The sequence below is a fragment of the Mya arenaria genome, chromosome 2, assembly GCF_026914265.1.
Source record: "Mya arenaria isolate MELC-2E11 chromosome 2, ASM2691426v1".
NCBI classification, from domain to species: Eukaryota; Metazoa; Mollusca; class Bivalvia; order Myida; family Myidae; genus Mya; species Mya arenaria.
Window position 1 is genome coordinate 39,322,154 of NC_069123.1, and position 12,141 is coordinate 39,334,294.

The 12,141-nt window shown below is 34.8% G+C and overlaps 2 protein-coding genes across 3 annotated transcripts in view; one reads left to right on the forward strand and one right to left on the reverse strand.

Moving 5' to 3' along the window:
- Nucleotides 1-11,856, reverse strand: part of LOC128204225 (probable E3 ubiquitin-protein ligase HERC4) — a 37,590-nt gene extending 25,734 nt beyond the window's left edge. The window contains exons 1-5 of one of the 2 annotated variants that reach the window (XM_052905618.1): nt 11,793-11,856; nt 11,202-11,319; nt 6,997-7,162; nt 6,308-6,470; nt 4,498-4,568 (exon numbers count right to left, since the gene is read on the reverse strand). In XM_052905618.1, the coding sequence (XP_052761578.1) occupies nt 4,498-4,568; nt 6,308-6,470; nt 6,997-7,162; nt 11,202-11,276 (475 nt within the window). In that variant the 5' untranslated portion in view covers nt 11,277-11,319; nt 11,793-11,856. The remainder of the gene's footprint in view (nt 1-4,497; nt 4,569-6,307; nt 6,471-6,996; nt 7,163-11,201; nt 11,320-11,792) is intronic. The other variant, XM_052905623.1, reaches the window with a different exon arrangement.
- On the forward strand, nt 6-4,486 carry LOC128204241 (beta-1,4-galactosyltransferase 4-like). Its single transcript, XM_052905633.1, has one exon. The coding sequence runs from the start codon at nt 1,374-1,376 to the stop codon at nt 2,586-2,588; it is 1,215 nt and encodes a 404-aa protein (XP_052761593.1). The 5' UTR covers nt 6-1,373; the 3' UTR covers nt 2,589-4,486.
- Nucleotides 11,857-12,141: the final 285 nt, after the last annotated feature.

Below are 12,141 nucleotides of genomic sequence, written 5' to 3' on the forward strand. Positions count from 1 at the left end.
TGGAAGTACGAAAGAAAACAGTAGAATATTGGTTATAATATTTAATCTGTGGCGAGAATCTTAAAATACATAGCGTAATAAAACATTGAGGAATATGTAAAAAAACAAGTTCTAAAAAAAAAAAATTCACCATTCAGAGAGAGTTATACTGTATGACTCCCACTGAATGGTGAAAATGAATAAAACATATAAAAACAAACATACAAAAGCATACAAACTATAGAAAATATATGAATAACCAGGTTTTCAATCATTCACTGAAGAACTTCAGCCTTCATTGTGAGATTTGGTTTCAACTGTTATTCTATTTTTAGTAACAGTGACCTTGACTCTAAGGGCCTAAAATGCAATTACCGGGACATGAAAGTCTTCATAAACTCTCACAGGTTCCAAGTCTGAGAATAAAGAAACAGTAAACAGAGAACAGAACAGAGCCCCGAAAATAATCCCAAACTAGCTCTCCACATGTTCTTAATATACCGGGTTGACCAAGTTTGGTGTCCATATGATGAAAGAAACTATAACTGTAGTTATACACTGGAAATGAAATTTCTATAATTAATATATCATGAGGTATATTGAACAGCCTTCATCAAAATATTGATAATTATACGAAAACAGAAACTATAGGTAAAAAATAACATGTTCACCATTGAGGAATATGTAAAAATGAATTCAAGAGTGGTAGTAATGTCAGATATTTTGGTTCATTTTCTATGAATTTTAGCTTTCACTGTTTATTAGTTGTTGATCTCATGTCTTTTGTAGTATGAAATAGGGTTTTAACAGCTTATATTGTCAATCCTGAAACACTGACAGGAGTCTGTTCTGTTGTATATGAGAGATTTCTGCCCAAAGCAGGGTAAAGGGACTTATATCTTTTTGAAATTATTTCCAAAGTCATTTAAACTCATTCCAAGGACCTTCCTACTGTTTTTGATACAAATATAGAGCAAAATACAGTCTTCACCACTGCACTATAGTTAAAAGCTGTCAACCCTGATTGAGGATTAATCATGAACTTTAGAATCCTTGAATTGGAACAAATTAAACTCTATTTGACTACTGTAGTCAATTGGCAATTCCTTTTTATTCACATGTCCAAACATTCATTAATTATGCAAGAAGTCTTTATTTACTTTTTGACCACTAACAAGTATCAAATTATAGGAATTTCAGTTAAACAAATAGAATCCAATGCTATATACATACATATTAAACCTGTATACACGTTTTTACAGTAACGGCATTAGACAAAATAAATGATTGAAAACAACAGTTAAAATATCTTGAAATAAAAGAAAAGTGCAAACCATGGATTACATATTGTTGCATGTGCTTAGTTTTAATGTTTGAGACAAGAAGCTGCCAGAATGAAATCAGCTAAACTCTACCTGACACTGCTGTGGATTGTTACATGCAGTGTCTTCACAACACTTTACATTCTCAGTCTTTACAATGAAAATGGTGTTAAAACCTACCAAGTTGTTCTCAAGGGGAGGGAAGAAACAATTATAGACAGTTGTTGTCCAAATATCACTTCAAAGACTGATAAAGACATTGCATCATACACAAGAATTGCTTCAGCTCAAAATTCTACTGAACTGGTAAGATTACAGTGGAAACAGAAATTATTCCAGGAAAAACCATGCAAAGTAGATCCCAGCAATCTCATTGGTCGATTTAACTTGACAAAGTCAGTTACAGTAGAAGAAGTAACACGGGAAAAAGTTGCCAACAAAATAAAGCCTGGTGGAGTATATAGGCCACATGACTGCAAATCTGTGGGGACTGTTGCCATCATTATCCCATACAGAGAGAGACAGACTCATTTAGGGATCACCATTAACTTGCTGCACAACTTGCTACAGAGACAGAGGCGGGAGTACGGAATTTATGTGGTTGAAATGAACTACCCAGTGCAATTTAACAGAGGACTTCTTGCAAATGCAGGGTTCCTTACAGCCAGAAGCATAGGGAACTATTCCTGCTATATTATCCATGATGTCGACCTAGTGCCAATGAATGACCGTAATCTCTACACGTGTGGACCTAATCCTGTGCATCTGGTTACTAGCAACACAAATTGGAAAAACGGGCTACCCTACAGTGACTATGTGGGTGGGGTAATTGCCCTAACAGCTGATCAGTATGAACAAATAAATGGTTTCTCAAATATTTACTTTGGGTGGGGAGGGGAGGATGATGATTTATTCAAGAGAATAAGAGAGAACAACATGACCATAGACCGACCTCTAAACCATATAGGCGTATACATGGCCCTGCCACATAGAGATGACTCCACAAACCCTGCCAATCCGTACAGGGAACTTTTAGTTTCCCAGGCAACAAACAGAATGGGGAGAGATGGGTTAAACTCTATGAAATATCACCGGAAAGCCCTTGAATTCCGGCCCCTGTACACTTGGGTCCTAGTGGAATGTGTGGAGAGCGAAGTGATGGAAAACTACATACACCTACGGGCTGACAGCGACCTTATGGTCAAGAGAAGGGACATGAAGAAACCAGAGACCGTCATTCAACCAGGCGACGGGCGTGTGTACAAGTTTCGCCATGTTAAAAATTAAAGACAATGAAAAGTACATCGATAACTTTTTTTTACCACAGACAATATTTTCATATAAAACAAGGCCTCACTGTAACTGTATTTGGTAAAGCTCTTTGCAAATGCCATGCCAAATAGTATCAACAGATGAAATTAGGCTTGTAAATAACAAATTTAACCGTACATATTATAGAAAATCATGCTTATATTACAACATCAGTTCACATGTATAACATGCCAAGAGACTATGATGTATTTTTTTTAAAAATATTCCTGACATGGAGCTCAATCCAATAAGCATCCACCTGAAAGATGTGATAAATAACCCCCAGTCAGCAGTGAACTTGTGACAATAGCGCCACATGCAGAATTAATACCTAATTAATGTTGTTTACCTAGTTTGGAAAATGAAATCAAGACAAATTGCTTGCATTTTAACTGCTTTTTCTGTCTACAATGACACACACTACGTTTTCATTACAAAGCAGACATAACAAACATGTGTAGCAGTTAGTGAAAGCAATAAATGAATGATATCTCTTATCGGTCGAATAAGGCATACCAGCGTCGCTATGAGTGAATTCATCAGTAAAGAAGTTGGTCTAATCTGGACATAAGATTAAAAGATTAATATATATATATTTTTTTTCCTATAATTTTGCACTTGTGATCAATTGAATAAAAGGAATCAATGTATTTATACATAAAGTGACATTATAAAGCCTAAAAAAAATAATTGTTTGGTTAGGGTTACATCCTTAAAAAAAATAGGTAGGGTAGGTAGGCTTTTTATTTTTTTTTATTTATTTTTTTTATTAGGTTTTATATAAGAAAATAATTTTCATCATTGGAGAATGGTGTTAAAGCTATCTTCTGTATAAGCATTTAAGGTTAAAACTTAATATTAAAAAGCAATTTAAAAAAAAACGAGATTTTTTTTTTTTTTTTTTTTAATTTTTCATTTTTTTTTTCAAATTGACTATAAAAACGGTAGGGGCGGCGCCTATTCCGTAGGTAGGGTCGGGTAACCCGAACCAAATGTATTTATTTTTTAGGCCTAACTGGTATAATTCAAGTGAAATTTCACATTAAGTATAAACGCTGGCCACCATAATGGACGTCAAAAAATGACTGTAAAGGAGATGGTAGGAGATTGGCGCTTCACTTTTTTAGATCTCATATCTATAGATATATATATACTTATATGGCTTAAGCTCATAATAAATTAGGGGGTGGTGTTATTTCTGGACAAAAAAACAACAAATAGAATTGTGCTAAAACTTTGTTATTGTCATTAGAATTAGGTTGTAGAAATGCTCTCTTATCGCAAAGTCTCCACAACCGGTTTTACATGCAGAAATATGAAACTTTCCTTTCAAGATAAATTTGTTTTGTGCCTTAAACATATATTAAGTGCACATTACTGGTAAGAAGGAATAAAGATATGCTTATGTATACAGGAGGAAAATATTGCTGGGTTACGACAAAGCTACCGTAATTTGTGTATTTTTTTTGGATTGTATAATATTTACCATGTAACAGAACCTTCTGAAGGAATCTTCGATAAGATGTTGTAGAGCATCAATAAAATATTGAGAGTAAATATATCTTAAAACAAAAGAGAGAAAACCAAGATCTACCCCTTAAAATTAAATGTCTTCTGGTACTTTGAGGAAAAATAAAATGCTAACAGGAAACATGACAATACCTTATACCCATGTATAACAAAAACTTATTCACACCAGTGGCTGAAATTAATAAAAGCCCATTAGACCTGCACTGGTAAAACACTTTCCAGGCTTGCTGAAATTCTGGATGTTATGTAGTAGGGCTTGTTGGAAATTTGATGCCAAGCAGTAGTGTCTGTATTTTGTTATGCTTTGCAAACGACATAAAATAAAATGGACACCTGGTAACTCTTTGTAACCTACCGTCTGTAAGAAGCAGGTTGTGATTCCTGCCACAGCTGATTTGTACAACAGTATGGGGAAACTTGATCAATCTAAAAAACATAATAAGATATTTATTGAAAAGACTACCTTCTATAATAATAATCAATTCATTATTGTTGCCAATGTGGTCAATACCATATATAAGTAAATCATAACTGATAATAAAGTAATTATACTTCTTAAAATATAAAAAATCAAATCAAACTAGAGATTGTTTTTTTCACCCCCAATGTGTGGTCATAGGTGAGAAATAATCAATGATGGACATGAAATTTTTAGTACACACGAACCTACATAGGGCTTATCTACTGGTCATGACCAACCTGCATACCATGTACTAAGTAACAACAAATCATTTTTCACCTGAAGGTCACTGTGATCTTTGACCTACTGATCCAAAAATGAATAGTGGTCATCCACTAGTCGTGACCAACTAGCATACCAAGTATGAAGTTCCAGGGCGCAAGTGTTCTGTAGTAATTGAGCAGAAACCATTTTTCATCTTAGGGTCACCGCCAACAGCCAACATATCGTTTTCACCTGTGAGTCAACGTGACCTTCACTGACTTACTGATCTCAAAATCAATAAAGGTCATCAACCGGTCATGACTACATAAATGTTAATAAGATTGAAGTTTCTGGACCCAAAGGATCTTCACTTTTGAGCGGAAACCGTTTTTTTTTCACCTTAAGGTCACAGCAACCATGACCTTTGACCAGTAGGGTCTCCAAGGCAATAGGGGTCATCTACTGGTCATGACCAGCCTGCACATCAAGTTTGAAGTTCCTGGGTCAAGGAGTTACTGTGAAATCATTAATGTTCGTGGGCATGAAATTTCTTGGTATGCCGAAAAAAAACAATTTCGTGGGTACTTGAATTCGTGGATTTTCATTTTTGAAAAAAAATAAAAATCGAAGATGCGATCGTCCTAGATCGTCTGCATAATATCCACGCGCTGGCCCGTGATTTCCGTCTTCTACGTCACTCGGTTTATGACACTCGCTAATGTGGTACGACATGCCAATTAGTGCATATATATACCCATGTCACTTATCGATTTAATTGGGAATAAAGGTAATAAAAGAAGATGTACCCTGATCATAAATACAGATAGGGGAAGCCATTGAATGCCAATTAAGAATTTTGCAAACTGTGAAAACACCGAAAAGGTGCGTATATTGTCACGTTCGGTGCTTAGTAACCTTCAATATACTAGTAATCGATTAATTATTTTATTAAATAAAAAAATCGAGTATGGACACTCATCACGCACATCTTGTAAACTTGGAGATTTTCATCAACAACACACGTTTAAACACGTGCTTATAACTGTCATTTGCTGCATAAAACACATTTAATTGATTTGGTTGATTATTTGTTAATGGCAGTTATAATATATTAACAGAATAATGATCGTAAGTTATACAGTGAGACAGGTTTTAACACTGTATACTGCGACCTCTGTAAAGAATATACTAGAGTATGTACGTAACAAGGCAATTGAAAAAGTGAATAAAGGGTTTATATTTCGTGGGATCTTGAATTCGTGGATCACCCAACCCACGAAAACCACGAACATTAATGCCCCACGAACATTAATGATTTCACAGTATATAGCTATTGAGCGGAAATGAAGTGTGACTGATGGAAAGGGCAAATCTAATTAAAGGTGTCTGCCATTTCAAACACACTGCCAGGAATTTTTCAAAGGAGCACAATGATGAGCACAGAGAAACATATAGGAGTCTTTGATATTAATTGATAGATATATACTATAATAGTACATACTTGGGTGTCCTGTATAGTTCATTGTCTGGCGCACTCCGTCCCAGCTGACCATATGAGTTATCTCCCCACGAAAACACCTCACCCGCAGTCGTGAGACACAGACTGTGTGACATCCCTGCCCGCGCCTGCACCACTGTCTGGGACTCCAAAGCATCTATTTTCTCTGAAATAGGACAGTTAATCTTGTATTAGCCATAGTGTACAATGGGTTAAAATGTTGTTAGCATCAGCAAACTGTACATTGAACATTGTTTGTAAAGACCATTATACAATCGCATTGTTTTCTGTCACATGTCTAATCTATAAAACCATTCATATTACATGTATAATGGGGTAGTAAAGCTTGGAAATGTTTCAGTTTTTGTTGCTGTTTTTTTCCAAAGAAGAGTAACAGAAGTTAATGCACTTATGGGTTAAACACCCACCGATCACAACACTATCACTTCAAAGATTCTTACACAATCCCATGAATATTACAGGATAACACGAGCACAAATCTGCTTTTCACCGATGGTGATCGGACATAAGGTATTTAAAACAGAATTACAGGCTTATATAAATTTCTGCATTAAGACTTAAAAGTTTGTTTGGTTGTTTTTTGCAAAAGGCCTACAAGGCTGGCACCATACCATTGAATCATCTTTGTAGACATGCTTTAAATAATCATTTACATATTTTTTAGTTTAAACCTGGTCTTGATGTCCTCTTGGTGTGGCCCAATTTGCCATAGTCGTTGTTGCCGCAGGAGTAGATGTCTCCATTTGACAAAACAAAAAGGGTGTGTTTGTCTCCACATGCTATCTGACTCACCGAAACATCTGTCAGTGCATCTTTTATCACCTTTGGCTCAGTCACCTGTAGACATGTATAAAATACTTTGCTGCTTATGTACTATAAAATAAAATGTCTTTAAGGATTTTTTATGTTACAAGCTTTCCCGCAACCAGAACACACCCTCCAAATTCAGTTATCAGAACTACAATATTTTTATCAAGCCCTAATGTAATGTTCATATTGCCATTAAATCATAATCCACATGCTAGAATAGATAAACATGTAACAAGATCTATTTATTTTATAATGAGCTTTTTTCGGCCTAATTCTGATTACTATCTAAAGATCCTTCCGTAAAAAGTTGTCAACAACAGGCAATACATGTATATCGGTTTCAGCTGCATAGCTTTGTAGAAATGTATATCATTAAACCCTGGGAACTATCGTCCTGTCAGTCTTACATCGGTTGTATGCAAACTTCTAGAGAAAATAGTTCGGCAACATATTATAAAGCATTTGAATGAAAATCGGTTACTGTCAAATGATCAATATGGTTTTAGATCAAAGCGGTCATGTGCTCTTCAACTTTTAAATGTAATGGAAGATTGGACAGAATTTGTTGAAAACCATCAGAGTTGGGATAGTGTGTATCTGGATCTAGCAAAGGCCTTTGATAAGGTTCCACACAAAAGACTGTTAAAGAAAGTATCTTCTCTTGGAATCAGGGGCAATTTGCTGATGTGGATAGATGATTTCCTAGCGAATCGACGACAATGTGTATCGGTCAAGGGATGTACATCAGATTGGAGAAATGTTGATAGCGGTGTGCCTCAGGGTAGTGTTTTAGGACCTGTACTTTTTATCATTTACGTGAATGATATCACAGAGGTAGTTAACTCAAGTATCAAGGTGTTTGCTGATGACACGAAAGTGTATGCCCCAACAACAGATTCCGACAAACTTCAGGATGACCTGAATTCATTGTGTGATTGGGCTAAAAAGTGGGAGCTTACATTCAATGTTGATAAGTGCAAAATTATACACTATGGGTATAATAATCCTGAAAAGAAGTATTTAATGAACAATATACCTTTGGAATCTGCTACAGAAGAGAGTGATTTAGGAGTATTGTTTGAAAGGGACTTGAAATTTCATAAACACATATCTACAAAGATAAACAAGGCAAACAGTATATTATCTATAATCAACAGAACTTTTGATTTCATGGATAAGTACACTTTCATGAAGTTGTATACAGCTATGGTCCGACCCCATCTTGAGTTTGCGAATGTGGTTTGGCACCCATATATGAGAAAAGATATTGAAAGTTTAGAAAGACTACAAAAGAGGGCTACAAAATTGATTCCATCTCTAAAAGATATGTCATATGAAGAAAGGCTCAAGCAGTTAAAATTACCCACTCTTGCTCATAGAAGAATGCGTGGAGACGCTATACAGACTTTTAAGATTGTAAAAGGTATCGATGATTGTGACTTTGAAAGATTCTTTTGCTACGCTTCATCAACAAGAGGGCATAACTTAAAGCTTGAAAAACCCAGATTTAGGACCACTTTCTGCCAGCACCAGTTTTCTCGTCGTGTTATACAAGTGTGGAATGACTTGCCTCAACATGTGATAGATGCTGAAGATGTAGAATCATTTAAAGTAAGGTTGGACCGCCACTGGCAAGGAGACATGCTGTACCAGTTTTGAGACCTGTATCAAAGTTGTCTATGGACAGCTGTAATTTAATCATATATACTCATAACTGTTACCAACAACCTTTACACGATAAGATTTTATGAGCTCCGAAGATAGATCGTGATGAAACAAGTTTAGACGAAGAGGGGTTTAAAAAGGGCACAAGTCCTTATACAGAACCCAAAATCATCCTACAGGTATCCTACAGGTATTACCTTAAAGATAGTTTTATTACATTCCCCTAAAGCAAACATCTATACCTTGAAGCTTACTGAGGTAAAAATTGAACTCAACATGAATTTTGACATCAGGCGCATGAACTTATCACAGCAGAGAGATAACTAGTTGCATGTCTTGAAATCATATCACAATTGACATTTTCTTTCAAACCTGGTCGTATTTCATTTGATGTTATTTATAAAGTATACCAAACTTCCCGGGAGTCACACAACTGTTGGTCTCGCAGTATTTTTGTCATGATGTTTACATTGACTTGGAGGTCAATGGTCAATGACCTACCATACTTCACATTTTGTTGATTTTTTTTTTTTAAATGAATTAAGACTTGTATTGGTATGAAATTTTAAATAAACAATAACCTGACTACCTTCACCATTGATTTTAATGATTATCATTGTTTCTATGCCCTACATCCTTTGTTACACCCCATTAATATCTATAATGTAAGGTCAACTTCTGCCTTATGTTGGGTTATTTGTGTTTTCTCATTTCATAAGATTAAACCCTATTGGATATTCTCTTAAAGTAAAAATCTTATATGGCCCTCAACTAAAAATGTCCCAAATCTCATCAAAGTCACCATCTTCAGGGCTGTTTATTAACAAATATTGCAGTAATGATAAGAGTCTATGGACAGCAGCCCCTACATGTAGATGAAAAAAATGCGCTGTTTTTAAATCTTTAACAGTCATTGTTTTGATCAGATGCTATTTCATTCTTTTCAAATTTCAACTTATTTACTTTCCAAACATTAGATACATTTCCAACCTTATCAAATTTAGTGATGTATAAGCTGAATACAGTAAATAAATAGATGTAATCAAGGGTTAAATTAAGTCCAGTGAAATAAAGTGATCCAATTTGGTTGATACCGCTTACAAACGTCATGTATGACGATTCTTTTTCATGCTTTTATTGGAAATTTACATGTTATATAATATAGCAAATAACATAGAGAGTTTAGTGTCTTCCCATTGTCTAGTTAGTTCAGCTGGTAAGTAGTGTAAGTCAACAGAAGAACAGTATAACAATTTTGTAAGTCTCATATATTCAGTGCTCTCACTCTGCTGAAATTTTTGGGAGAAGTGACTTCTCCCTCCAGCCAACTAGGGAGAAATTGGGAGACTTTTAGGAGAAGTGATACTTTTCGTAACACCTGATACAAATACTATTACTATGCCATATCACACACCTCAGTTTGTATTCACATTCAAATTTATTGTTTCTACTATATGAAATGTTCATAAAAGAAAGAATTATTTTTGGCAAAAGAGTACTTGTCTATGTCACATAGTTTATTTACAAATATCATCTAAAATGAAACATAAACAAAGACAGCTAAGGATTTAAAACAATCAGAATGACCTCATAATTGAAATGTTAAGTGCAGGGGGGCGCATTTAAAATCACAATAATTTACCAAAACATAACAGAAAAGGTTGTGAAATAAACTCTGTAAATTGTTCTGACAAAATGGCAAACTCACCGTTTTCTGACACCGTATACATGAGGAAAATACATACTAACCACTACATAGAGCAAAAAAAATAGTTGTGTGATAACAAAACAATATTTTATTATGAAAATTTCACTAAAAACTATCAAATATCTGTTTATAAGTCATGTTATGGATTTTCTTAGTGCCACCTTGCCAATGATCATCTGCTTCAACATTGTTTAAAATGTCTTGCATTGTTTGTACAATACATATTATGATATATCAATTATTTTTCAACTTTATTAATGTTTGTCAAGATTTTTAATAATAATGTGGCCTTTCATTGCATTTTAACGAACATTTTTCATTTGATCTGGTTCTTCTCAATATACATTCTGATTGGTTGACTTTTAATAGCTCAAGCTTTGACAAAGTTTCGATAATTGGACGATACACGGCCCAATTATCGGATAAGAAGATTACCTATTATGAATGGTGAATAGTGATGTTTTGACTGATGGGGGACAACCGCCAAATACTCTCCAATGGACCGATTTTACGGTGATCTAAAATTTGTCAGTGAAGTCAATGTTGCTTTGATGATACAAATGAGCGAAGTCTGGGAATTTGCCAAAGTAGCCCCCCTCACGAATGCCCTGCTATTATGATTGTTAATCTGCTCTAACATACAACCAAATATGTAGTAAAATCTTTATAATTCTTCATCATCAACTGTCTTACCTTGTCCTCTTCCAAGTTGCCTATGCCAAGTTGACCATTCTGGTTACCACCCCAGCAAAATATTCTGCTTGTCATCGTGTGCTGCTATTTCCAGAACATGAATGACAACAACTTGAGACTGAAAAAAGCCAAAATGAAGAAAATACATGTCATTAATATGAAGTCACTATCAATTTGATATGAATCTAGAATGTTCTAGACTATGAATCAATTACATGATAAAACATGTACAAATGTAACATCTATAACATTAACAAGATCTTTTCCTTATTTCGATTACACCATTCATAATTAGTCTTTGACAGTTGGATATTTAGATAAATAAAAACACAGTATTTTACTTAAATATGTAGATGCGACTTAAAGGTACGACTAAAATGAAATCGTTCTACTGAAAGATTAAGGATACTATGTAATGTTTACAAACATTACAGACAAAAATGTCGCGAAAATATGTGATGTACGGAAATTTAACCCGCATCTTAAAATAAATCCAAAAATTATTGCTTTCCAGTATTGAGAGAGTATGATAAAGGCTTTCTAGACTGGACTTTTGTTTTTCTGTCAATTCTCCCCTAGCTTTCTTCTTACCTTGCGTAAAATTATGAAACTTTCCAGAACTTACTTGGATGAGGTCAGATTCTATCAATACATAGTATACCGTAGTGCAATGTCTAAGAAGACTGCGTGTAGGAGGGGTGAATGCTAATTAATATACTCGCATTTCATTATACGTCGATCAAACACCGAGTCTAGGCATACAGTACAGCAGGCGATTTTTGGCGAGTGCCGAAAGGGGGGGGGGGGTCAATTACCTAGATGTACTTGGACGATTTTATTCAAATGGAATACACGTATATGATCTCCCAACAACAACAACAACACACACATTAAACGAATATATGTCATAAATATGTTTTTGTTTATTTTAAACTTTTGG

Bases quoted from the DNA above. Each gene is read 5' to 3' on its own strand.
- LOC128204241 (XM_052905633.1), top strand. From the start codon at position 1,374: ATGAAATCAGCTAAACTCTACCTGACACTGCTGTGGATTGTTACATGC.